The sequence below is a fragment of the Eretmochelys imbricata genome, chromosome 12 (genome assembly GCF_965152235.1).
Source record: "Eretmochelys imbricata isolate rEreImb1 chromosome 12, rEreImb1.hap1, whole genome shotgun sequence".
Lineage (NCBI taxonomy): Eukaryota > Metazoa > Chordata > Testudines > Cheloniidae > Eretmochelys > Eretmochelys imbricata.
Window position 1 is genome coordinate 40856848 of NC_135583.1, and position 27236 is coordinate 40884083.

Genomic DNA, 27236 nt, shown 5'->3' on the forward strand with positions numbered 1-27236 from the left:
CAACCTACCAAACGCACATTCAACTCTCATTCTGCACCTGCTGAGCCAGAGGCTGATGCTTCCCTTGGTGTTGTCGAGGGGGCTGGTGTACAGTTTCATGAGCCAGGGGTAGGCCGGGTCCCCCAGGATCACAACTGGCATTTCAACATCACCAGAGTTAACTCTCTGGTTGTCAAAGACTGCCCCTGCTTGTAACTTTCTGAACAGTCCTGTGTGCGTAAAGATGCGTGTGTCATGCACCTTCCCTGACCAGCCCACACTGATGTCAGTGATGCATCCCTGGTGAGCCACCAATGTGTGCGTAACCGCAGAAACATAGCCCTTGCTGTTGACGTACGGTGTTGCAAGGTGAGCTGGTGCCAAAATAGGAATACACGTGCCATCTATCACCCCACGGCAGTTTGGGAGCACCATTGCAGCAGATTCATCCACTATGTCCTGCACGTTACAGAGAATCACAGACCTGCCCAGCAGGAGACGAGGAGCGGCCTTCACACTTGCCTGCCAACGGCCCCCACTGTGGATCTTCCAGGTCCCAAGTGATTGCCCACTGACCGGCAGCAAGCTGGTGTTGCAAGCTTTCACAGTTCAATCACCGTTCTCTTCTCAGCTGGGAATACATTTCTCCTTCTGGTGTCCCTGCACTGGAGGGCTGGACTGAGCTCAGAGCACAGAGCTAGGAATGGGGCCTGCACCACGACACCATCCATCAGTCAGTGCTCGTTTCTAGGGGCGAGAAGCGCGCTCCACCCTCAGCAGCTACTCCTCGAAAGCCGCCAACATCTTGAACTGGTTTCCGTTGTGTCCCACGCAATCTGTCCTCCACGAAATCATCCCGTTCCCCGGTGCTGTGGTTCTTCGTGCAGCTCTGCAAATACTGGACTGTCGTTCAGCCTGGGCTTGTAACGCTCATGCCAACGGTGCACAGCTGTGCAGGGCCGCAGGCTCCATGTTTCTGTCAGAGACGATGAACCGCAAAAAGGGCCAGGCCGGTGTGTGAGATGTTTTTAAAAGGCGTGCATATCATGGGATACGGATGGCACCACTGCGGGATGAAGTTGCATGCTGGGAACTTGACCCCCTTGCTCCCAGGCACCCCTGCGTGACTCAGTGCTGCCCTGCCATGTATTGCCAAGATTTCCCAGAAGACAATGTGCTGGACCGTGGTGAGCGGCACACTGGGAAACCTCCCCTGGGGTGCTGTGCTGTGCATCCACACACGCACGCCTGACGAGTACGTGCAGCACCGACGCCCGGACCCAACGTGATCTACCAGCGTGCAACATACTAACCGCTGCAGCTCTATGCCACATCACTCGTGTCAGCCCAGATCTGTAGTGTAGACATGGCCTGAGAGACCTCTCCGAGAATGCTGCTGTGCCGTGCTCTGCCTTCCACGGTGCTGAGGTTGCTCTCAAGCCATCCTAACGCAGTCCCAGCGGGTTCACTACGAGCGTAGAGGGATCCCTGGGTGGTACAGAGCCAGGACAATGGCTCCTGAGCCACACCCAACTCTTCCCTGCTGCTAACCAACCCCTCATCTTAAGAGGTGCAATTCAGTCCACCTCTCCTGGGTCCCTGCACCACCACAGGGATGAATTCCAGCCAGCCAGGAGATGAGAGTTACCCAGGCCCTTGGGGCCAGGATCCCAGCTGCTCCCTCCCTCCCTCTCGGAAAGAGATGGATGCTAATGTGTCCTTCTGAACAAGCTAGAGGGAGAGGGAGAGAAGGCTCCCCTAGCCCAGGCTGCCCTACAGTCTGGCCCTGCCTTCCAGGCTGGGGATGTGTTCCCAGATCCAGGAAAGGTTTGATGCTACCTTTGACAGGCAGATTTACAGATATTTGTGACAAGCCATGTGGCTGTACCCTGCCCTTCCCACTTACTAACCCACCATTTGCACAAGGCTGAGGGCTGGTCCTCACCCTCTCTCAGCTGGGCTGGGGCACATAGGTACCAGAGAAGCTGAGGGAGGCGCTATGGCCAGATCCTCAAAGGTAGTTCAGCTCCTAACTTCCACTGATTTGAAGGGAACGTGGGAGCCTAAATACCTCTGAGGACCTGGGCCTAAATTCACACCAAGCAGCTGGTTCTGTCTTCCTTGGTCCGTTCAATTCCCAGGTCCAGGCTGGGGTCGGGCTGAAGAACCTCGCTGTGCTTTTCTTCTGTTTGCTGACGGCCAGACAGGATCGGGCAAATTCACAAACAACAGCTGTTTCCGGGAAAGCATTTGCTCTGTGTTTGCGCAGAAAGGGCACTTCAGCCACCTGTTTCTGCCATCAGGTGGCCATTGAGCCTGCGATAAAGACTGAGAGTTCACAGACCAGCTCCTCATCTGGTGGAACCTGGAAGTGACATCAGCGGAGTGTTGCCAGTTTACACCAGGTGAAGATATTTAACCCTAGATCCCAACTATCATGCACCCTAAGAGCCAGGATCAAGCTTTCCAATGTCAACGGAACCCAGAGAGGTCAGGACACTCTTATTGCAGGACAGAAGTTTCCTCTCCTGAAAACTTTACAGTCTGAGAACCTAAATCTGCAAACATGTACTTAAACAGCCTGATTGGTTTGGTTCTAGATTCCCCACTGGAATTCCAACAGACAAAGGATGAGGGGCAGGTTGTGAAGTGATTGAGGGGTGACAGCAGGCATCTCACTGGTAATGATAGTTTGTATTTTTGGGTAGCACCCAGAAGCATCAGTTGAGCTGGGCCCCCCATTGTGCCGGGTGCTGCACAGACAAGTAGCAGGAGCCAGCCCTCGCCCCAGAGGCCTTGCAGTTCAAGGGCCAGTGAGTTGTTTCTGAGCAGCGCACAGTGGCTTGGTTTGGGAAATCTGCCTCTCCCGAAAATCCCAAATGGAAATGCACTTCCTGCAGGGCTGCCTTTACATTCGCTCCTCTGACCTGTGCCACAGTTAGGGAGGCTAGAAGGGCGAGGACAAAACGCAGTGGCAGCTTTCAGGGGCTGGGCTGGGGCTGGGACAGTTCTGCCTTAGCCGGCTCCCTTGAGGCTGCAGAAGTGCATTTCTATTCTTTCCCGCAGAGGCCGGATCTGTGTCATCCGGCCTCTGCGGGAAAGTGGGGGGGGAGGGATAGCTCAGTGGTTTGAGCATTGGCCTGCTAAACCCAGGGTTGTGAGTTCAATCCTTGAGGGGGCCATTTAGGGATCTGGGGCAAAAATTGGGGATTGGTTCTGCTTTGAGCAGGAGGTTGGACTAGATGACCTCCTGAGGTCCCTTCCAACCCTGATATTCTATGATTCTATGATCCCTCTCCCACGGGAGGAAATAATAAGGGGGCTAAGGAACACGCTGGATCTGCTTGTGTGCCTGTGACTTTGGCTGCACTGCCCTCTCCAGCCATGTCGCCATGCCCCTCCCAGCAGCATCCAGCTGTGCCCGCATCCCAGGCCTTCCACAACTGCCACACACCCTGGGGACACCGCCGAGGCCAGCTTTGAGGGGGCTTGTTCCCAGGGTGAGAGAAGTGAGGATCATTTGTTATCTCATTGGTGTACACCCCCGCTCCCTGTCAGATTTGTCTGACGTCCCCTCAGGGCTCTAGGCACCTCCTGGGGAGCCCAGGCTCCTAATGCCAGCAGGCCGGATCCGCGCCGGGTGGGTCTGTCGGCCCAGGGGGGCATTGCCCCGGCAGCTCTGCTGGACGTGAGCCCAGGCTCCCCCGGAGCGTTCTTGAGCAGGGACTGGCTCTCTGGGGCACCCAGCGCGGAGGGGCCTGCTCGGGCCCTGGGTGCTGCCTCAGGGTCCCTTTCTCCGGCCAGCCCGGGCCTTGCTGCCAGCACCCAGCGGGCGAGCCCCTGTCCGGGCACCAGGCAGGGCTCGGAGCTGGATGCCCCACGCAGGGGGCGCTGGAAGACACCTCTGGGGCAGACAAAGGGCTGCCCCGGGGAGCCAGGCCCTGCGGGCGAGGCAGGTCCAGGCTGGAGCCCGGACCGGGCCGGGCCGAGCCGAGCCGAGCCGCGCCGCGCCGCGCCAGAGCGGAGCGCACCCACCGCTGGCCCAGGGGCGGAGCCTCCTCACCTGCGGGGCGGGGCGGGGCGGGGCGGGGCGCTGGGAGCGGCCGCACCTGCCCGGCCGGCACTCGGCGCTGCAGCGCGCCCGGAGCAGAGCGAAGCCTCGATCCGCAGCGACCTGCCGCCTCCTGTCCCATGGGGCCGCCGCGGGGCCGCCTGCCCGGGCTCTGCCTGCTGCTGCTGCTGCAGGTAACGGGGCCGGTCCCCGCTCCCTTCCTGGGGCTGGACTGCGCCCCCCAGCTCCGCTCGGCCAGGGCGAGGCCGGGTGTCTCTTCTGGGGGGTTGTGCAGAGCCGCTTCCTGGAGCACCCGGCTGCCACCCCCTCAGCCTCCCATGCGCCCCTTCGTAGGGCAGCACCCGCCCTGGCTGCCCCACTACCACCCCCACTTTGTAAGGGCCGCTCCCCCCCCCAGCTGCCACCCCCTGCAGTGTGCCCCCCCCGCTCTCTGAGGCAGCCCTGCCTAGGCAGTGGGTTGCTGTACTTGTGGTGTGCTGGGGCGGCATTGGCCAGCATTGTGCGCAGTAGCCAGGTGCTGACTCCAGCGTTCAGGGCTCGTTGGACTCTCCAGGGTCTCGGATCCAGGGCTGGGACTCTCATGGGACAGGCTCTGCCATGAGGCTGCCGGTCTGTGACACAGACTTTCTCCCTGGAGCCTAGTGCTCCTGCCTCACCTGGATTCTGGCAGTGCAGAGGGCAGGGGAGAGCTCAACTGCACATGGAATTTCCTTCTAAACAGGGGGATTTTCTGGGAGGCTTACTGCTTGTGACCTGTCCCGGATGCCAGATACAGCTCCCTGGGGGCTAGGGGGACATGAGCTTTGGGACCCGTTCCTTCTGGCTCCTCCGAGTAGAATTCTCTAGGTAGGATTTTCAGGGGTCAGCACGATGGGGTTCAAGGGAAATCACAGACAGGGCAAGGCCAGAACATGCAACTTACGCTTATTTCTTGGGAATCAGGCTGGCCGATGGTTTTGCGAGGAGGTGTCGCAGTGCCAGCCAGGTTTTGGCTCCGAGAGCTACATCTTCCCTGTCTCCCGGCGGGATCTGGAGACTGGCCGAGTGCTGGGCAAAGGTAAGGTGACGTCTCAGCTCCTTGAATGCTCCACGCAAGGCAGGTGTTCTCCCACTTGATGTTAGGGCAGCTCACACCTTAATGTGGAGAGCGTTTCCCTCAGCCGCTGTGTATGTCATCACACAGACTGTTCCTGATCATAGGTTCATAGAGTTTACAGCCAGAAGGGACCACAGTGGTCATCCCGTCAGCCCACCTCAATAACTCGGGCCATGGGACTGCCTCGAATTAATCCCTGTTTGAACTAGAAAAACAGCCAATTTGGATGTAAAAATTACTGGAGCTGGAGAAACCACCAGATAACATCCTTACAGCAAGTACCGCTGATGGGGACAAGTACAGTTCGGAAAGGATTTAATGTGTTTCTAAATACTGCTGCTGGGAAAAGGGAGAGCCCATCGCCTTTGGGCTGTGGAGATATGGCTGGTCACAAGACCGCAGTTTGCTTTAATCTTTTGCATCTCCCCGTGCTGTAACAGTGACAGAAGTTTCACTAGATCAGTAAATGTTTATCAGTGTCTCCTGCTACTGACAGTAAAGTGTTAACAAGCAGTGAGGATCACTGAAATCTGCCCTTTCCCCTCTAGCTATGGGAGGGGTAAGGCAAGCTGAGAGCAGACTTGTTCAAACTAGCAGTCTTTGGGTGTTTAGCTTGTGTTTACTCACTGACAATCTGCCTTCAAAGCTTTTCACTATCATCTGTGTGCCTGGCAGAATGAATGCCCATTTCCTGCTCTTCTTACTGAAGTTTTGGTAATATGAGTGGGTCATCTGTTTGGCCTTTGTTGTGTAAATAAGGGTATTATTTCTTACTTATTAATTAATTACTTAAATGGCATCCATTGGGGGACTTAGTTCTGGTTTGGCTATAAATTGCTGGGTCTCAGGCATGACCAACAAAACCAAAGCAGACAATCTGTCTACGTTGCTGTGGGCTCTTCAACTGTATCATTTTCAGGGGAAGGACCCTTCCACGGCTGTGTGTAAAACACCTCACACTAGACAAGTAGTAATTGCCAGCCTCCGGATGGCAGCAAGTCCAGCAAAAGCAGTGCCTCCGTTCTCTCTGACCTTGTTGATAGGTTAAGTGAGCCCTCCCCGCACCCCGGTGCAGACACCCTCTGATGGAGCTTTGGTTGTGGTTCGGTTGGCAAGTGTAAGCTGGAGCATGCTTTCTGGGGTCACGACTGCATGCAATGCCTCTGACCCATCTCGGACAGAATGAATAGTTCTTTGTTCGTTACAGCTCCCACTAGCAGACTAGGCACTTCACAGATGCACAGGTGATGGGGGCCCTGTCTGGAGGCGCCTCCAATCCACATCTGTAAACCAAAAACTATCTGGCTAAAGCAGAGTTTGGGTCGCAGGTGTGTCAGTGATTCCATCTGGTTCCATCCCTCGCTATACATCACACTTCCTTTACAAATGTGCTGCACCTCTCAAACATCCAAACCTGACTTCTGGGAGTAGACCTAGCCACTACCCCGTAACCCTTCACTGCACCCATCACCTCCTCCAGTCAACGCTGCCCACTCAGACATAGTGTCATCCCAGGAAACTTGCAAAATCAAAAGAACAAATTAGCAGGAGAGCAGAAGTTCCACTTCCTCTTCATGGGTCTCCAGAAGACACAATCCCACTTAAACCCACTTCCTCACTCCCATGTCCTAGTGTTGATGACAAGTGCCCAAAGATGAGCTGAATGAGGGTTTGTCCAGATGGCAATTCCCATTGCAGGCTGTGAAAGAGCCAAGACGCTCGTTCCCTAACATCATCAGAGATTTGGCAGCCTTTAAATCTGGCTTCTCAAGCTTCTACTAAGTGACGTTGGGGATGAAATTCCTATGCTCAGCATTCTGTGAAGAATGAGCTGGTGCAGAGGAACCATCAGTACTTAGCTGCCTTTGTTCCAATGTCCTGGAGTTGGCTGGTGCTTCCTTCACTGGCTACTATGGAACAAAGGAAAGCTGATTTTGTGTGTGACTGGTACCAAGAGTTGTGAGGTGTCTAGTGTCACAACTTTTGCTTGTGACTGCACCATTCCTGGAAACGTCTCTTCCATAACTGGCAGAATGCTTGGTGAGAAGCCATTGTCTAAACTTCTTCTCAAGAGGACAAACTGGTGCTTGGCTAGAACTCCATCTAGGGTCTCCTCTAGCCTGCGTCTGGCTTCCTTATGGCTTGTGAGGAACAATGTGTAGCCATGCTAGGAAGTGGGTTGTGGGGGAGAATCAACTCAGGTGGGGGGGTCAAACCCTGTGAAGAGCATGGTGAAAGGCGACAGACTGGAGACTTTGCTGGGGCATTTGGAACAGTGGTGGCCAGTGTGACTACTGCACTTTTAAGGTCCTGGATGTCATGTGGGGCAGAGTTCTTTTGCAGCTGGAGGTAGACTGAGTCCAAGAATGAGCTGGTGTTGGGCAGAGCTTAGGACCCACTTGATTTTTGCTGTGGTGATCTGGTCTGTCAGCGTCGTTGGCTACCAAGACGTGACTCTTGTGTGTCCCGGTCCAAACATGCCTGTCTGTTCAGCATGGCTGTAAAATCAAGCCCCGTTCCTTTGCCCCTCACCCGTATGGTGCCCCCTTGAATATCTTCAGCAAGTGTTCCTGCCCCTACTAGGGGCACTTGTTTCTCTTCAGTTGTTATGGCAAAGTTGGCAGGAGCTGGGGCAGAGCCTATACCCCTAGGGAAGGCCTGGGAGCAATGCTCCCTCTTTCTCTTTGTGTTTGTGAAGCAGACAGAGGAAGGCAGGTGGGGTCTCGGGTGAGCAGCAAGCCCAGCGGGGTAGCACCTGTCAGGCTGGTAGCTCCTGTGTTCAGGTGGCTGGCTGGGTGCTGGGATCCTGCTGCAGTTCTCAGGGCTGCTCTGTTGATTTTTGACAGGGTTGCTATGGAAATGCTGTGTACTCCTGGTTAATGGTTGATAGGGTAGGTCGACAGTCTTTGGAAAGACAGGCAGGCTCAGGCCTAGTGCCTGTGCGCAGAGCCCTGCGGGTGAGTCGTTGAGGGCAGGGGAGAACCTCCTGGGAGCTCCTCCTGCTGAGTGAGGTCTTCAGAGGCCCTGCACCGTTGGGCCCCCGGAGCCTGGCAGACCGAAGTTAGACTTCGCACCTCTGTTGTCATTGCTCATTAGCAAAACTGCTTCGCTGGTCCCCTGCTCCGGGTCCCTCTGCCAAGTGCCCTGCTGCTAGTCTCGCCTGTGCTGGCGTGACAGGGTGGTTTGCCACTCAGCGGCCTGAGTCATCTTTCTGCAAAGCCACCCCGATCCCTCAAGCTGGTGGTAGCTGGAAATTCCCTTGGTCACTGGCACGTTCTGCTTCCGGGTTGGGGGGGGAGGGAGGGGAGAGAGAAATTGCTCTGGGAGTGTCCCCCTCCTCCAAGGCCCAGTGTCTGGCTAACCCATTCGGAAGGCCTGACATCCTTGCTGCTTATTTGTAGGGTCCAAAGTTTGAGCAAACAGGAAGGTCTTGCCCCAGGCCTAGGGGCTTGCTAGAGGGAGCATGTTGCAGGCGTTGTCACTCTGCTGATTCCATAGCCAGTGGCAAGGAGCAGAATCCAGGTCTGGGCCTGGCAGCAAGAGCAATTCAGCAGGTTGTAATTCCCATCATAGGGCACGTGGAGAAGGGTGTACTGGGATCTGAGGCAATTCAGGCCTTTCTGGACTGTAACCCACACCTGCTGGGGGCAGAGTATGCAGCCCGCTGCTACGTGCTCATAGCAGTTTATGCCACGTGACACAAACCGTTCCATTCTGCGCTAGCTGAGGTGTCTGGGAGGCCCAAGCAGAGCCCTCTGCAGGGATCTGTCCTCCAGGTGAGAGGAGTGGATCCCAGCAGCAAGGTCTACATCACAGGAATGGCCACAGCTTCCTAGCCAGTTGAGGTGGGAAAAGACTCCAGGGACCACAACGCGAACGTAGGACTCCCAGGGAGAGGTGAGTCCAGTGTAACCCTGCTGCTGAATCCTGTCGGAAGCTCGGATGTGCTCCTCTGACAGAAGGGGTCCCTGCCCAATGGGGTCATGTGCTTCTCACAGTTCAGTGGTCGATCAGAGGTTAGCCCCGTGCCATGGAGAGGAACGGGATCACTTGTATTTTCTGATGTTCTATATTAAACTGTCCACTCTGCATTAAGTTCTGGTTTAAGGGCTTGGTTCTTAGATGCCACAGGGGTAGATCTTTAAGAAACTTGATTGCAGTAAATTTGATCTAAAAGGCAGCCCCTGGAACTGGAGGATGGTTGTACTGAGCCGATGCTCCAGAAGAGCTAATCACGGCACTTCAAAGGGAATCAGCTGGGTCCTGTGACTGAAACACAGAAGCTTTCCCCAGGCTGATGAGTTGGGCTGTAATTAGGATGATTAGCTCAGGGTGTGTGCGCTTTCCAGCTGATGGCTTTGGATAGGTTTCAGGACTCATTGAGCTTAGGAGAGAAAAACACCTGTTATGATCCTGACCGGAGGCCGCCCCCAGGCCTCTGGCTGGTTGTTTTTACCTGGCCATCCAACTCATACATCTGCAGAAGTGGGGTTTTACCCACGAAGGCTGAGGCCCAAATAAATTGGTTAGTCTGTAAGGTGCCCCCGGACTTCTTGGTGTTTCTCTGGAGGAGGTTGGCTGCTTGCTCTAACCCTTTCCTACAGAGGTATTGCAGGATAAAGCCCTTAAAGAGCTAATGAAAGGGTTTGATGGAGGAAGAATGAATTGCAAAGAATAGATACTGCCTGCTGCATTATTCCCTCAGCAGCCATTAGCTAGAAACCCTTACACATCGTTTTGTAACCGCCCTGTCTGCCGGCCTTCCCGCCTGGTGGCAGATGCTGGGAACAAACCGTCCTCTCACGTAAGGGGTGGCAGGTGCTGGGATCAAGCCATCTCTTTCTGAAGGACCTCCGTAGCATTTGATGTTGAATTCAAAGCAGGTTGCTACCCATTCTTTGGATGGCAGCTGTTTCTGACCGCCTAGGGCTAGGAGCCAGGAATTCCTGAGCTTTTAGCTCTGGCACTGACTCACTGGTGACCATGGCAGGTCACTTCACCTCTGTGTCCCCAGGGTACGGAGGAGGAAATGGCACAGTGGCCGCACGTGGAGGGAGAGGACTAGCTTGTGCAGCACTTTGGAACAGATTTTTCTGGCTGATCCTGCCCATTCCATGATTGCAGCCAGGAGGGGCCAACCTCTGGAATCCAGGGCGGGGTGACATCTCCTGGAGAAGGCAGCTGCTGCTTCTCCCTCCTGTTTTATTTATTTGTTAAGCTTATCTGGTAATAGGGTCCTGCTGACACCCTCTGCCCTTCTCGGGGTCTCTGTGGCTTGTGGCCTCAGCTGTCCCGTGTGGCTGCTGGCGTCCAACTCTTGGGAACGCCTCAGTGACCGGCTTCTGGGGAGGCAGCAGCCGTGCGACTCCCTTGCTGACCTCCCTGCACCTTGTTCTGCCCCATCCCCTGCACTCTGTCTGTGGGCTTGTGTTGCGCTGGGACTGCCTCATCCAGAGACCTGGTCCCCGATCAGCGGCAAAGGCTGCCAGGGTTTGGGGCTTTGGCCAGCTTCCCAGGGCTAAGAGCATCCCTCTTAGGTTGTCACCTTTGGCAGCCTGGGTGAATTGTTCACTTTGTACATGATTTCGCCCTGAATCACCTTTTGGGAGAAGCTCGGTGATTTCACCCTGAATCACCTTTCGGGAGAAACTCTGTCTCGCGAGCCTGACGTCGTGGTGAAACTTCAGTATGACATCAGGGGCCTGTCCAGGAGCAGGCATTTCCGTGGGAGAGGCGGGGTAGGAGTTCTGCCGTCCTGTTTGTCCCGGGGTCCAAAAGGCTGATGAGTCTCTCTGGACTCTCACTTCCTCCTACGACAGGTGTCTGCGTTTTGCGGAGGAGCGGCTGGATTTGGGTAAACACAGAGGCAAGTTGTTGCCCAAACCCAGGGGCTGATCGTACAAAGGCAGTGACAAAACAATCTACAACTGGCAATAAACCCAGAACCCCTCCCTGACTCCAGTGTGGGAGGCGAGAGCTTGTTTTGCTAATCTGCGGCTCTAAGCCTCTTATCTGTTAAGGAGGGGCTGGCGTTTCATGGCCAGTGAATGACTCACCTCCACCTGCACTGGGCCTGAATGAAGGAGCCCTGAGTCGGCTGAGAGTGATGTCATTGTTCCCTGGCCCAGCCTGGGCTGGAGTGAAAGTCTGCTCCATCCTTTAAGACGACCATATTCGGCGCTGCACGAAAGGTTAGCGTGGCATCCTCACTCTGGGATCACTGCACTGGTTTGTCGTCAGCCGAGGTTAACGTGACTCTGGGTGTCTGCTGCTGCTAAGTGGGGACTAGGCAGCTTGCAGTAGCAAACAAGGACATCTGACAGCTTAGCTCCAGCTCTGTTGTGGGCCACTGACTTCCATGCCCTCTGTTTAATTCTGACCCTGGCGTATTCGGCTGTCCCTCTCTTTCTACCCTTCTCCCCCCCCAGCTCAGGCCACAAGACTAGTTGAATTCAGACCTTTGCTCCTTCCAGTGAGGGTTGCCAGGCACCCGGTTTTCGACCAGAACGCCCGGTCAAAAAGGGACCCTGGTGGTTCTCTGACCAGGCCGTTAAAAGTCCGGTTGTGGCGCAGGCAGACTCCTTGCCTGGATCCACGCAGCTCCTGGAAGCAGCAACAGGTCCCTCCAGCTCCTAGGCGCAGGGGCCGACCCCGAGCACCGGCTCCGCAGCTCCCATTGGCAGGGGTGGTGCCTGCGGACGGGGACAGCGTGCAGAGCCCCCGTGGCTTCCCCTGCGCCAAGGAGCCAGAGGGACCTGTTGCTGCTTCCAGGAGCCACCTGAAGTAAACCTGCACCCGGAGCCTGCACTCCCTGCCACGCCACATAACCCCAGCCCGGAGCCCCCTGCTGTACCCCAACCCCTCATCTCCTCCCCCATCCCGGAGCCTGCACCCCCAGTCAGAGCCCTCACTCCCGCTCGCACTCCAACCGCTGCCCCAGCCCGGAGCCCCCTCCCTCACTCTCAACCCCTCATTTCTGGCCCCACCCCAGAGCCCGCACCCCCAGCCGGGAGCCCATACCCCCTCCCACCCCCTGCCCCAGCCCAGTGAAAATAAGTGCGTAAGTGAGGGAGGGGGAGAGCGAGCAATGGAGGGAGGGGGGATGAAGTTAATGTGGGGTGGGACCTCAGAGAAGGGGCAGGGTGGGGCCTTGGGGAAGGGGGCAGGGTAAGGGTGTTCAGTTTTCTGCAAATAGAAAGTTGGCAACCCTAGTTCCAGCTCTTAAACGACATACAATAAAATTCCAAAGCCTTCCAGAATCAGTGACTCCTTTTAGCTGAGCCTTCAGAAAATCTGTTTTCTACAAGTGGGAGGAATCCTGAAGCCCTTGTTCATCAAACCCTTAACATCCCACAGCCCTTGTGCCTCAAGTGCCCAGGGAGCCGTCTCTGTGGCCTAGGTACTCAGGGGCCTCCATCACTGTCAGATCCGTGCACCTCGGGGTCCTCACACGCCTGTGAGGCAGGGCACTGCTGTTACCCCCATTGTACAGATGGGGAACCGAAGCACTAAGTGCCATGCCCAAGGTCACACAGGAAATCTCTGGCAGAGCAGGGAATTGACCCTGGGTCTCCCAGATCTAGGCTAGCATCAGCCTTCTTTCCTATGTCACACAGTGAGCGGCGATGGATCTGGGCATCACATCCTGTGTCGAAAGCTCCCGCAGGCAGGTCACACTGTGACACCATGTGGCTGCTGTGACGGAGGGAGGAAAGAACAAGGGGCCTCCCCAGGCTGCCCCATTACTTTGTTAAAGGGCAGTAGGGACAGGCAAGTATCTCGTGTGAAGGCCGCACACTGCTCAGTGCTAGGCTGGTGCTCTGTGCCGTCGCCTGCCCTTTCAAAGTAGGACTGTCTGCCCAAGCTCGGGCACTGGAGGCTTGTGTGGTGGTTCATGACGCGTGCCTGGGTGCAGTGTAGACATAGTGTTCTCACTGGGCAGCTTTCTCGTGGGCAGAGAGCCTGGTTTGACTGATCATAGGTATAAGTAGCTTTGCCTGGCTCGGGGCTCTTCCTGCCCTGTCTGGGGGAGATCAGGGGACTAGAGCCGTATTGTGCAAGGGCAGAGTTTTAGGCCCATAACTGACTGCACGTCATTTGCCAGTAGTTCTGCGTGGGCCAGAAGCCACTTTTCAGTGTCTAATATCTTGGCCTTTTGCTGTTTAAAGTTGATTAGAATGTGGGTTAGTGCATCCCGCAGGAGCCTAATGCAGCCATTTGTCTGAGCGGCTAACGCATCAACTCTTTTGCTTGTATCTTGAATTTTTTTTTTTTTTTTTTAAATCTACAAAACCCCTCCAGACCCTGCTCTTAGTGGCAGCTGCTCCGTCTCTGCAGAGCTGAGTTACAGGAGTTTCTAACTGAGCGGCTCCATTCTGTGGCAAATTCTGCCAGTTTGTTCCCTGGGCACCAGAGCAGGCAAGAGGGTTGGAGGGAAATCCACATGAACCTCAATCCAGTGCCCTGACGCTGCCTGGGCTGGGCTCCTGTGCTGTGCAAGGATCGCTCCGTAGTGCTTCCGGGCACCTGTCCTGCGGGAGGAGGAATCTGACTGGCCAGGGACCAGGGTAAAAGTGAATCCTGCTGTGTGCTGTCTGGGTGTGGCTGGGCAGGAATGCACTTTCTTTCCAGCCAGGCTTCCTGGAGAAACAGGTTTAGCGGCTGCTTCTCTCCAATTTAAAGAAGAAGTCGGTTGGCCTCCATTCAGAGGCTCCCGGTGGCCAGGGGCGGTTCTCTCTCTTCTCTTGGGCCAACCTGAGATTTTCTACAGCACGCTCCCTGGGCACATCCTCCTGGCCCAGAGCAGGGGGGCTGGGGAGCCAGCGTGCAGAGGGGAGAAGGAGAACATCTCATCTCCCCTCTCTCTAGGAGTATGAGCAGCACTGACTCCCTCCAAAGGGGCATCCCACCCCGTTCCCCTGGGCTGGAGGCGGTGCCTGGGCGCCGTTCAGGGGTTGGCGTCTGTAACCCTCCACTTCGCTTCGTGCTTAGCCTGGGCCTGTAGGTCTCTGAGCCTGAGCACTTTTCGTCTCCAGGCCCCCCACCGAGGAGAGCAAATATTGCTCTCCCCGGTCTGCAGATGGGGGGGTGGGTGCCCAGAGAGCGAGTGACCAGGCCGAGGTCACAAAGCGAGCCTGTGGCTGAGCCAGGAATGGAACCTCGCGTCCCCCTGCGACCAGGCTGCCCCTCGCTGGCCCGTGGGTAGGAATGGGCAGAGTGAGGACGTGGACGGTGTTTCGGGAACCTTTTCTGCCCGCGCATGGCGAGCGGGAGGGCAGCTCTGAGTCTTTGCCTAATGTGGCCGTTGCCTTAATTGTCCAAAGCATCTACTCTCACCCAGAAGGCTTATTGCAGGAAGAACAGATGTGGGAGTCATTCTGAGACTGGATTGAAATGGAAAATGAAATGAAATTTAGGGACTTTCCTACTTCACCTGTGATTTCTGTGTGGGGAAATCCTTCGCTGCCCACCTCCCATCCCTCTTATGGGTTTAAGACACCCTTAAACACAGCCATAGACTAACTCAACTTTGCATTATGTGATGGAGAAAGTGGCAAGTGTCTCATTATTATAATGATCTTGCATTATATGTTGCTGGATCCCAGAGCTTTGCAAACTCTGTAGCATGAATTGAGAAGGATTTCATACATTTTTGATGAGTGTTCCCTAAAATGGAAACACTTTGGAAACCGCTATGAAAACAAATGAAAGGTTCTGCTGGCTGTAACTTACCAGTGACTCCCTGGGTCTATTACTGAGCCTCCCTCTGGAAAATCGGTATTTGAAATCTAAAGAACTAATGTCCTGCTTGTTAGTTGAGACTAGACTCTGTTCCAGATCACTGTGGGGGGCCTGGGAGATCATTTATCCCCATCATCTGGGGTTTAAAAAAAAAACCTGGGGGACATGCTGGCAATACAAAAACTCATGATTATTTTTCACACTGGAAAAATTCTGAACTGGACTGGACTCTTCCTAGTTAGTGACTGTGTGAGTTCTTGTGCCCAGGAGCGACAAAGATATTAAATTGAGGTCCATTTTGTATCTCAGTGCTATGGAAACCCAGTAAAAGGTGTGCTAAGTTGAAAGAGAATCCCTGTGCACATCTCTGGAATGCAGCTACCTCCGGGTAAAGTGACCGTGTCCTTGTCTCACCACCAGACAGTCCCAGTTCTTTCGAGGAGGTCTTGGCATCCCAGGAACTTCTCCACACTTTCCACTGGATTAAAATGTTTTGGTGTTTGTTCAAGACCCTGCTGTACCCAGCAGAGTTTCCTCAGTTTGCCAGGCAGAAGCCGCACCGTGGAATGAGCGTTCAGTATGGTGAGCAGGGTTTGGGGTGCAGAGCGAGGCTGAAGGAGCCCAGAGCCTCTCGGGGCTGTTCCTTCGTGCCGAGCGAACGGCCACACCACTGGTTCCGTGTTTCCTGAGAAACCTGTTCAGACACTTAGCCCTGGTCTGAACTGGGGGGCAGATGGATCGAAGTTACGCAACTTCAGCTACGTGAATAACGTAGCTGAAGTCGACATGCTTAGACCGACTCACCGCGGTGTCTTCACCGCCATGAGTCGACTGCTGCCACTGCCCCGTCGACTCCGCCTGCCCCTTGCCCCCCCATCCCCCTCCCCCGATCCGGTGGGTAGTGTAGACATACCCTGAGCGACTGGGAAAGTTCCTCTGCTCTGAGAGCCGCACGCAGGAGGCAGCTGAGCGGGAGGCCATCAGTGGCGACACCCGCACAGTTTGAACGAATTGCTTCTTTGCTGGAGCCTCTTTCCTAACCCCAGCGCTCACACCCAGCGTCCTGGCTTGGGGTTTGAAAGAACAGCCCCCTCGCTTCTGGGGTGGGGCGCTGCAACTCCAGCCGCGCACAGTAACGCTGGCCACGGCCAGGGGAGGAAGCACGCAAAAGTAAGTGCATTAAATCTCCCTGCCTGGCTGGGAGGGTCCCCATCCGGGGGGCCCAACCAGCCACTTCTTCTCCCAGTGGGGAGGCCCATCTGGGCTGCATCTCAGTGGTTACAAAATGCTGGGGGGAGAGTCCGAATGGCTAGAATCCTCCAGGGTCTGAATGCCAGACTCCTGCTAGAGCATAGGCCCCCACCCTGCCTGTAGCCCTACAGATGCAAATACAGCGACACACAGTGTGTGTGGGGGGGGCGGGAAAGAGGGGAGATGGAGGATGTCACTTGAGCCATCTGCCTGTGGCTGGTGGAGGCCACGCTCCTGGCCGAGAGGCAGGAGAGAGCAAAGGGTGGAACAGAAGGGGAAGTGGTTGGGAGGGAATGATGGCTGGCTTGGGGGTGGGCAAGGAAGCAAATGACCTGTGGGATTCATGTAAATGATGCATATTAGCGCATTGTATTTGCATATAATCCCTAGCTTTCTGCCGCTACGGCTTGCACAGGTGTGGAGAGGCCCGTCTGACATCCCGCAATGGCAGAGGGGGCTGAGATCAGCAGGATGTGGCTGGGATTTGTTCTGCCCCATCTGACAGGCCGCTCCTGCAGCAGCCCAATGCCCCTGGGCTGCGGGGTGGCCGGGGGAGTCGCCAAGTCACTTCCCCGCAGCAGCCCCCCGGCGGGTCCCTGGGAAGAGTTTCTCCTGCACAGAGGTGGGGAGTTGCGTGGCACCCAGAGGAGGCAGCTCCTGTCAGCTGCAGACTGCGCCCAGGATGGGATGCCCTCCTTTTCATATTGGGAACCCTGGGGGTCTCTTGCCATAGAGACCCTGCCTCGGCTTTAGGGGCACCCAAACTCCAGGAGCCGTTTGGCCAATCGGGAGCTGCCGGCTGTGACAGCTGGTTCTGCATAGGATTGTCTGACTTCAGTAAAAATTCAGCGGGCATTGGAGTCACTGGGCCCCCTGTCTCTTACCCCATGCACAAGCTCTTCCTAGGGACCCGCAGCTCATAGGAAAAGGTAACCACATGCTCACTCCTGCCTTCCCCTCCCATCGTCGGGTCTATTGTAATATCCAGGTCCGGGAAAAGCTGCTCTCCCAGCATGATTTAATTCCCTGTATGGCCTAGCATAAATAAAGGAGACAGGCCGCCCTGTTAGCACTCTGTCCTGGTGACTTGTGTTCCTGACCTGTGGGAGAACCAACGCTCGCAGCTGGAGGGGTACATCGGCTCTGTCCAAGAGCCCGACGGCAGGTCCCCTGGCTGCAGGACTGTGTTCATCTGTTGGCTGTGCTCAGTGGGGCCCTTCTGGCTGTCGGGGAGTGTGGACGGAGATCCCCTCGCAGCCAGCAGCTCAAAAGCCAGAGCGCCACTGGGCACGTCAGAAAGAGACCCAGGCGATACAAGCCTGTGGAGCGGAAGGGACCTCGCAGTCCTGCTAGGAGACGGGGCTGTTCAGCGGATCCAGGGTTCCCAGTGAGGGGACACTGTGTGGCTATGCGGGGTTTGGACCCTTGCCCTGCTGCTTGTGTCGTCAAAACGCCAGCTGGCCTGCCGGCCACAAGACCGTGACCTATCCCTTCAGACAGTGTGTGTGTTTGGGATTTGCCAACCTTTCTCCATTGGCTCAGCCCCCTTACCTGCGTGTGCGATTCGTGCCTGCCCCCCCCCCCCGCTTTGAGTGGGGCACAAGCCAGCATGCAGACCCACAAATATGAGAGCGCTGGCTGCTGTGGGGGGTGTCTGAGGCGCGTGTGCTGGTAACAACCGCTGTAACCTGCCACCTCGTTAGATTCCCCCCCTCCCCACACACACACACAGCGCAGCTCCCTGTAACGAAGTAGAGCTGACTGCTAAAGCCTTTAAGCAAACCACGCCAATGCCATGTCAGCATATTGCCTTGATGGAACAAAAGGTTGTGTCTTACCACACCCTGGAAACAGACACCAAGGCTATGGAGGATGCAAAGGCAGCTTTAGCCATGAGAGTGTTTCCAGCAGCCAGGCTCAAAGTGCTGTAAACCCCAGAACCCTCGTGGCACCTCCCCGCCCCCCACAGGGTGCAAGGCTGCCCTCTGGGGTGCACAGGCAATTCCCAGGACGAACTGGCATGCAGAAATTGGCACCTTCCTTTTTCCTGAGAGCAGCGGGGTGTCCTCACAGTGCTCTTGTCACTGGGAAGCCTGCATGTGTTGCAGGCAAATCAGCACCACTAACTCTAAACCTTTCCCACTGTTTGCTCGCCGTGCAGGAATGGGAAGGTCTGAACACGTTCTGTTCTGTGGTGCCTGCCCTATCCTGCTGTGGGACTGAGTGAGCCATGGGGCTGTGTCGTTCCCCCCCCCATTTAGGTGTGGTGTGAGATGTTTTGCCTTTGGTTTGTGTTGATTGTTACCTGCATTATCGTCCCCTGGTACGTCCCTGGGGGTACATCCCAAAACCTGTGGGCAGGGAGCGTTGCTGCAAGACTGGATCTAGTCCAGGGGTTCTCAAACCTCATTGCACCACAACCCCCTTCTGACAGCAACAATTACTACACGACCCCAGGAAGGGGGACCAGCGCCTGAGCCCGCCCGAGCCCAGCTGTCCCGGGCAGGGTGGCCAAAGCCAGAGCCCAAGGGCTTCAACCCCAGGTGAGGGGCCTGTAACCTGAGCCCCGCCACCAGGGCTGAAGCCCTTGGGCTCTGGCTTTGGCCCCAGGTGGTGGGGCTTGGACTTTAGCTTCAGCTCCGGGCGGTGGAGCTTGGTCTTCGGCTTTGCCCCAGCAAGTCTAACACCATCCCTGGCGACCGCATTAAAACAGGTTTGTGACCCACTTTGGGGTCCTGACCCACAGTTTGAGAACCGCTGATCTAGTCCTTAACATTGTACCCTGGCAACACTGCAGTGAAGAAGCCACAGGCGGCGGGTATCATAGGCATGGGAAGGATCTGCTGTCCCAAACAGCCTGACGTGTCTCCACCCATGCTCCACCCCAGGCCCCATCCTGCCTGCTATTCCCTCTGTGTCAGGGGCTGGGGAAGGCAGCCTGGGGGCCGCAGTACGCCCCCGGGGCCGTACCATGTCACCCGTCCTCCTGGCGCTGGGGCCGTGCCGCCTGCTTGTTGGCCTGCTCAACACTGGGGTTGGGCCAGAGGGTGCCTTCAGGGGCAGGGGGGTGGCTGGCCATGAGTTGGGCTTGGTGGCACGGCCATGAGTTGGGCTTGGTGGCACAGCCCTGACAGTGCGACCTGGGGAGGCTGGGGCCGTGCTGCCCGGCTCTCCGGTGCACCGGGGGGCTGGGGGCACTAGCCTGAGGCAGGGGCCAGTGGCCACAGTGGGGGCTAGGCTCTGGTGGGTGTGGAAGGGGCGGGGCCTTGGGTGGAAGGGGCATGGCTGCGGGGCTAACCTCCCCAAGCCAGGGGTTCACCCACGGCCCATGGAAGAAGCCCATTGCAAATTGCTGCTGGAGGAGATGATGAGACGTCCTGCGTTTTGGATTGAATTGGAACGATGTTATTCTAATGACTTCAAAGAGTTTTCCTTTAGCTAGCCTGGTGGTAGGCATGGGTTGAAATTGGCAGGGTGTAGATTTAATCCTCTGATTGATTGTTTGCTTTTGTTCAAAGGAACCCATCACTGGGGAATTAAGTCAACTGCAAAGAATGAGTTAAAAGTGGTTTCAATGGTACACCTGCCCTAGAGTTCCCCACCGATTTGTGTGCGTTTTCCATAGTTTGCTCTTTAACAAAACAAACACAAGCTTGCTCTTCTCCGCTGCTGCCCAAGGGGAGGGGAAAGAACACAATCTACAGGGGAAGAAATAAACCTGACTGTGTACAAACTGCAGTTAAATGCACCAAGTAAAAAAACCCTAGGAAACCAAGTGCTTTGCTCTGATCTCTCAGTGATGGGCTCTCAGGGGTTACTTGTTACAGAAGTGATTAAGTTCAGGCAGAATTGTGACTTTGTCCATTTAATGCATCATGGAAAATTCTTTATTCTCTTGATCCCTTTGAGCAGTTCTTTGTGATTACAGATCTCTCCCCACTGTATTTTCCACTGCATGCATTCGATGAAGCGAGCTGTAGCTCACAAAAGCTTATGCTCAAATAAATTTTTTAGTCTCTAAGGTGCCACAAGTCCTCCTGTTCTTTTTGCGGATACAGACAAACACGGCTGCTACTCTGATAGGTGTCAGCGATTCACAAGGGCAGGCTCCTGTTTACATATACAGGTTTGCCGGGTAAGCGTTCTGACTCCAGGGTGGATCAGCAAGTTGTGCATGAGCAAAGGCAGAAGTAAACTGTACGTTAGAGAAGATGTTTAGCTGCCTTCCTCCATTTACGTAATGCACATTGAGCTGCCTATGCTATCTGAAATCTGCTCAGGGCCCCGTTATGACAGGATGGCGGCCGTGCTCTCCACGGACTTCTCGCTGCCCCTTAGCCGTGAAAGCAAAGGGGATGCGAGGGGTGTTCTGTCTTTTGTAAGACTATGAATAGAGAGTCCATCAGACAATAGTCTGTCCACGTCTGGAGCGCTGCCTTCACCTTAGGGATACAGTCAGGCTGAAACATTTTTTAAACCCATTTCCTTCCCTTAGGTTGTTGGACTGAAAGAGGTTTAAAAGTCAAACTTACTTTTCACCATTTGTGCTGATGACCCAAAGCAGGGAAGTAAACAGTGACGATAAACTGCCGGGTCCCTTACACAGGCTTTTGTTTATAGCGTCTAGTCAGTTTTGCTTTCCAGTTGTCAGGGTCTAAAATCTTGCTGCAGTCTTCGTTCCAAGATGGCAAAGGAAGAGAGCAGGGACATGGTGGTTATTTAGCCCTAAAGGGAGGGGTTGGAGGACTAGGGAATTCAATTATGGAAAACCCAGTGGCAAGTGCTCCTTTCCTCCTCTTGTTCTGTCCCATAGTCTGAGCAGTGGGAAAAAGGGGAGCACCGAAAGAACTGGAAGAGCAGTAAGCCTAGAGCAAATAGAAGGATGGTGGTTTATACAGTTCACCTATGTAACTCTCTGCTGCAGGAGGCTAAAAGACAGGCATAGAGGCTGCAGTTGTAGTCTGGTTAGGCCCAGAATATTAGAGACGCAAGGTGGGTGAGGTAATAGCTTTTATGGGACCAACTTCTGGTGGTGTGTAAGCTCGAAAGCTTGTCTCTCTCACCACCAGAAATTGGTCCAATGAAAGATATGATCTCACCCACCTTATCTCTTGAGGCTGGCGATTTACAAGGGCTGGATATTTTTATGACTTGTCAGCAGGAAAACTAAGGGCTTGATCCTGCTCCATTGGAGTCAGTGGCCATCCTGCAGGCACTTAGCTACTAACAACTCTCACATCTCGTTGCTCAGGGCTCTGGCTTGGGAAGAAGTGTTTCCCCTCTACATAGAATACACCAGAGCTGGCTAGATAGAGCAAATGAAAGGAAAAATCCAGGCTGAGTATCCGGAGAAAGCTGGTGGAGAAGCTGGTCAGAGTGGGGATTAGGGTCACTGTTTGTGTTGCGGTAGCACCGAGGGGCTCCAGTCATGGATCAGGACCCTGGTGTGCTAGGTGCTGTACAAACTCACTACACACACGTATGTAACAACGAGATGTATTCTTCCCTTTTGCTCCCACCCCACCCCGCTCTCTTTCTATCCACAACAAAGCAAGGGAGGCCTGTCTGGTGGGACACTTCTTACAATCATCGGCAGATTAGCCACTGGGCCAACGGGGCCTGTGCCCAGGGGCCCCAGAAAAATGGGCACCCCTGCACCCTGACCGACCCCGCTCCCCAGCAGGAGCGCTGGGTGGGCGGAGCAGGCTGTGCCCCTGTGCCCCAACCCCATTTCCCCATCCCAGGGCCCCACAAAACTCTAATCTGCCACCTCTTAGAACAAGCTGGACAGAGAATGTTCAGTAGAGAGATCCTGCACCAGCCCTGGGGGAGACCCACTTGGTCTCTTCCAACTCTAGGCTTTATGTCCTGTTGGGGCTTGCTCTTTGTTTTGGGTACAACAATAAAGCTCTTCTCCTTTTGTCCTCCAAGGCCCTTCTGGGACCTAGGGCGTCTGCACAAGGTTTTCCCCTGGCTGAATTAGCCAGTCATCTCTGAGGATGCCTCATGCCAAGCATTAACTGGCCTCCCAGCCTTTGAACTGTGGTGAAATTCAAAACCAGTGGGGCTCCCAGCCTTCCAACTCTGATGGTTAATGGAAACATTTGCTACACCACTGGTTGGCTTCTCTAGAGAATGTTGTTGCATGCTTTCCAGTGGAAAGGCTCAAACTTCCATCACGAAATAAGGGCCAGCGTTGTATCCCGGAGTAGAGCACAGGACTGGGGGGGAGGAGAGTTGGGGGGTTTGTTCCTGGCTCTGCCGCTGGCTTGCAGAGACACCTTGCACAAGTCACTTAACCTCGCTGCTGCTCAGTTTCTCTGTAATAAAGACAACCCGCCCTTCCGCTAGAGAGAGCAGGATGAGTGCTTCAATAAAGAGATTCCTGGAGTGTGGAGCTCAGAGGCTTGGGCTGTCCAGAAGCAGGTATGCCAGAGTGCTGTGATGGTGCTTGTTCCCCTTTGGTAGCCAGAATCCGGGGCTCTGCAGGGTGGCTTCTGTCTGGATGAGAAATTGGTGATGCTGACTCAAGGAATTGTCTTCGTGTAACTTGTTTTACACTGTGCAGGCCCGTCCTGTTTCCTTGCATGGCAGCAGGGTCAAGCTGCGCACAGGCGGGAATCTTTCTCGGGCCGGTGAGCTGTTTTTGCCTCTGCTTCTCTGCAGGGACTCGCAAAGTCTGCTCCGTCCTTGCCCGCTGCAGTTGCTTGGCCCCTGTGTCTGAACCTGGACATGCTCCTCTCCTGGGGCCACGTGGCCTCCTGAGAGGAGTCTGGGCCAGTCATCTCCCAATCCCTCTGCGTGGCTGCCGGCAGTGCATCCCCTCTTCCTGGGGAGAAGTTTTCCCTGGATCTATCTCAGTGGCCCTTAACAGGCAGAGCTCTTCCATACCTCTGCTGCTTGGAGCCACTGCACGGCAGACCACGCTCCGTCTGGCCGCACCCGGGGAGTCTGAGTCCACTCGCGGGGTGCTGGCTCCTGCAAACCGCTCCCAAGCAGCATTCTGCTCCCGAAATGGGTCCCATCCTGGAATTTACTGTGAGAGAAGCTCCCGGTGGTGACGAAGTGACTCTGAAGGGATGCCTTTCTGAGGGATGCTTCCCTTGGTCTCAGTGCTTGGGTGGGAAAGGAGCAGGTACTTTTCAGGCTATGTCGCTAGGTGATCAAAGCCACTTCTGAAGGCTCTAACCCATCCAATGGAATCATACCTGGGCCGTTAGTTACAGTAAACATCTGTTCCCAGACTCAGCGCAGAAACAATCCCACAAACAAAAGTCTGTTTGTCCAGGAACCTTTTAACAGTCCCCCTCTTCCCCCCCCACTCATGTGACATCACTGAAGTGGAATGCATCTTCCTCCCCCAGAGCCTTCCCTGGAAACACCCCGGGCTGGGGTTCTTCCCCCAATGGTCACAGGTGGGGAAATGCACAACCGAACCTGGGACCTGGCTCTTCTGTCCAGCATGGCAAGAATGTGGCTGAAACCAAGCTCTGCAGTGGCTGACTTGGTGCGTGGCCGTGGACTCCCTGGTTTCACTGAAGATCAGTACTGAAAATTGCAGTCTGGATTCTCATGCATTTTGTCATGCTGGGGACTGACCTGGTTCCCAGTAGCCAGGGGCCAGATCCTGCTCCCCTTGCTCAGTGAGCCAGTGGAGCTACTCAGTGAGAGCAAGGGTGGGAGAACTGAGCCCCTGCTATAAGGGGCTTAGATCTTTTTTGTCTTACAAAGCACTTGTCGGAGTGATGGTGTGCAGTCCAGGACAGCCTGAGCTGCGTGCTAAGGGCGCTTGGTTCTGGGCTTCCTTTAGCTTCTAGGCCTGTCTCCAGACAAGTGCAGTGACTCTGGAAAGCCCACAGAATGGACATTCTGGGAATACTGACTTGCAGGGCATGATAAGGAGTAGAGAAGTGGTAACAGGAACTCCCCTGCGGTCTGGGTGCTGCCCCTGCAGCTGATCTGCTTCCAGTGCAGAATTCTGACTGACCAATCTGCACCTGCCAAAGTCAGGCAGAGCCCACCACTCCCCGAAGGAAAATGCCCCATTCCCCTGTGAGCTGAGGAAAGCCTGGTCCACGGGTGGTGGCAGAGACCTTCAGGGGCTGTCAGTCCATTCAGTGTGTGCAGAGACTGTCACTTGGGTGATGGGCTGGTCTGCTCATGCACCAGCACTGGTTTAAGGAAAGGTGTGATGGGTTAAACAGGTGTGGACGCTCACGGGGTTTAAATCTGGCTTATCTGTGTAACTTTCAGTGATAAATCTATGGTTGAGCTTGGGCCTAATGTCACCGGTTTTAAACCAGCTGAGTTTCCCCCTAGGGGTTTGCCTCAGTTTAACTAATCAGGTTTTTAGGAAGTCTGGGTGTAGACAAGTCAGGTACATGGCAAACTGCTCCACCCACCGTTCCTCTGTGATGGAAGAACTGCACGCTCTCTAACCCTGATTGGGGTTCTCGGCCCGGGGGCGGCGTCGGCGTCTGGCCATCGAGCTAACTCTTCTCCATGACAAAGTGAGGCTTTTACAACACAAAACGCATCCAAAAGCCTTCTTTGCTTGGAATCAGAACGTCCCATGCTGGTTTCTGCCAAAACCGCCCCGCTCCCTTGCTTGGGTGTCATGGTGCTAATGGCGAAGCTCTTTGGTTCCCAGCAACATGGACTGATGCTGAACTTCCCAACACTCGTTTGTTTCTAATACTTAGTGGGAGGGAATTGGCCGTAGGCTGTTACGCAAAATAGCAGTGACCGTAGCCTGCGGGGGGGAGCTAGGTGCAAGCACCCTTCCATTCATGTATCCAGCCAGCTGCCACCTGCTCTTAACGGGTCTTTGGGAGCATGCACGGAGGGCGACCTGCCTCAGTGCTGGTGGCCAGTGAGGCTGCTCGTCTGCTAAGGGATCTGCCACCTAAGGAGGCGAGAGCTCCGCCACCTAAGGAGGCGAGAGCTCCTCCAGGGCTGAGGGGTTCTCAAACTTCATCGCACTGCAAGCCCTTCTGACAACAAAAATTACTACATGACCCTGGAACGGAGACCGGAGCCTGAGCCCGCCTGAGCCCTGCCGACCTGGGCAGGGGGGCCAAAGCTGAAGCCCAAGGGGTTCAGCCCCAGGCAGTTGGGCTCAGGCTTTGGCCCCAAGCTCCGTCAAGTCTAAGCCAGCCCCAGCCACCCCATTAAAACAGGGTCCCAACCCACAGTTTGAGAACCAATGGGTTAGATGTTAAGAGACGGAGAAACATTTCCCATTGTACATTGCTCATGAGAAGCAAACAAAACCACTTCCACAGGCGGGGGACTCATGCTACCATAAATGTGGACAGATGAGAGAATTGCATGCGTTTCCGCTGTGCCCTCGGGCTGCTGGAGGGGACAGTGAATGTAGCACTTTTACCCGCCCTGGGAGTGGTTCTGTGGTCAAAGTTCTGTTTCAAACCAGCCCAGCTTCCTTCCCAGATGCAGCCGACTGTTAGTCATGGCTTTTATGGGGGAAAGAGGGCAGATAACAAAGACCCCTCTTTTTCAGCAGGAGAATAGGTAGAAAGAAAATCTCCTGTTCGGATAGTGGAGTAGCGGGTCCCCTGAAAGATTTTCTGTCCCCATAACTTTGGCAGGGCGCTGGAATAATTTGTACAGTGGGGGTGCTGAGAGCCACTGAACCAAGCTGTAAACCCTGCGTATGATGGAAACCGCTTCAAGCTGGGGGTGTGGCCGCACCCCTAGTTCCACCCCCTATGAACTTTGCTGCCTCACTCCTCCCCCCGCCCCACTCCCGCCCTTACTGTCCTGGCGCACGTCAGCACTTTGGGGTATTGGATCTGCTCTGGGTCTGACGCTGCACAGCCCGAGAAGCCTGCGGGCAAAAAGTTCTTGAGTTGTGCTGCTGTGTAACTGCAAGATGGGCGGTGAAGGGAGCCTCCGCCGTGGCTGGCTGGAAAGTCCTGCTCATGCCTGCAGCACTTGCTCTGATGTGCGGGGCCCGCTCCGCGCCCCCGTCAGCCGGCGGCCCGCTCCGCGCCCCCGTCAGCCGGCGGCCCGCTCCGCGCCCCCGGCAGCCGGCGGCCCGCTCCGCGCCCCCGGCAGCCGGCGGCCCGCTCCGCGCCCCCGGCCCGCTCCGCGCCCCCGGCAGCCGGCGGCCCGCTCCGCGCCCCCGGCAGCCGGCGGCCCGCTCCGCGCCCCCGGCAGCCGGCGGCCCGCTCCGCGCCCCCGGCAGCCGGCGGCCCGCTCCGCGCCCCCGGCAGCCGGCGGCCCGCTCCGCGCCCCCGGCAGCCGGCGGCCCGCTCCGCGCCCCCGGCGGCCCGCTCCGCGCCCCCGGCCCGCTCCGCGCCCCCGGCAGCCGGCGGCCCGCTCCGCGCCCCCGGCGGCCCGCTCCGCGCCCCCGGCCCGCTCCGCGCCCCCGGCAGCCGGCGGCCCGCTCCGCGCCCCCGGCAGCCGGCGGCCCGCTCCGCGCCCCCGGCAGCCGGCGGCCCGCTCCGCGCCCCCGGCAGCCGGCGGCCCGCTCCGCGCCCCCGGCCCGCTCCGCGCCCCCGGCAGCCAGCGGCCCGCTCCGCGCCCCCGGCAGCCAGCGGCCCGCTCCGCGCCCCCGGCAGCCAGCGGCCCGCTCCGCGCCCCCGGCCCGCTCCGCGCCCCCGGCAGCCGGCGGCCCGCTCCGCGCCCCCGGCAGCCGGCGGCCCGCTCCGCGCCCCCGGCAGCCGGCGGCCCGCTCCGCGCCCCCGGCCCGCTCCGCGCCCCCGGCAGCCGGCGGCCCGCTCAGCGGCCCGCTCCGCGCCCCCGGCAGCCGGCGGCCCGCTCCGCGCCCCCGGCAGCCGGCGGCCCGCTCCGCGCCCCCGGCCCGCTCCGCGCCCCCGGCAGCCGGCGGCCCGCTCAGCGGCCCGCTCCGCGCCCCCGGCAGCCGGCGGCCCGCTCCGCGCCCCCGGCAGCCGGCGGCCCGCTCCGCGCCCCTGGCAGCTTTTGCTTTTAATGTCGCTGTTCCTCTGAAGGCTGCGCTATCGATTGTCTGGGCCCTGCTAGGATGCATTTCCCGCCCCCGTCGTACAGCTGTGCGGACACGATGCTGAGTAGGGGCCAGCAGTGGGAGGTGACCCAAGTCGGAGGGGCACTGGC

General features: G+C 56.5%; 1 protein-coding gene across 1 annotated transcript in view; it reads left to right on the plus strand.

Annotated features, from left to right (window-relative positions):
• The first annotated feature begins 4170 nt into the window (after positions 1-4170).
• Positions 4171-27236, plus strand: part of LOC144272673 (B-cadherin-like) — a 42236-nt gene continuing 19170 nt past the window's right edge. Inside the window, exons 1-2 of the mRNA XM_077830917.1 lie at positions 4171-4224; positions 4994-5108. Of these exons, the coding sequence (XP_077687043.1) occupies positions 4171-4224; positions 4994-5108 (169 nt within the window). The remainder of the gene's footprint in view (positions 4225-4993; positions 5109-27236) is intronic.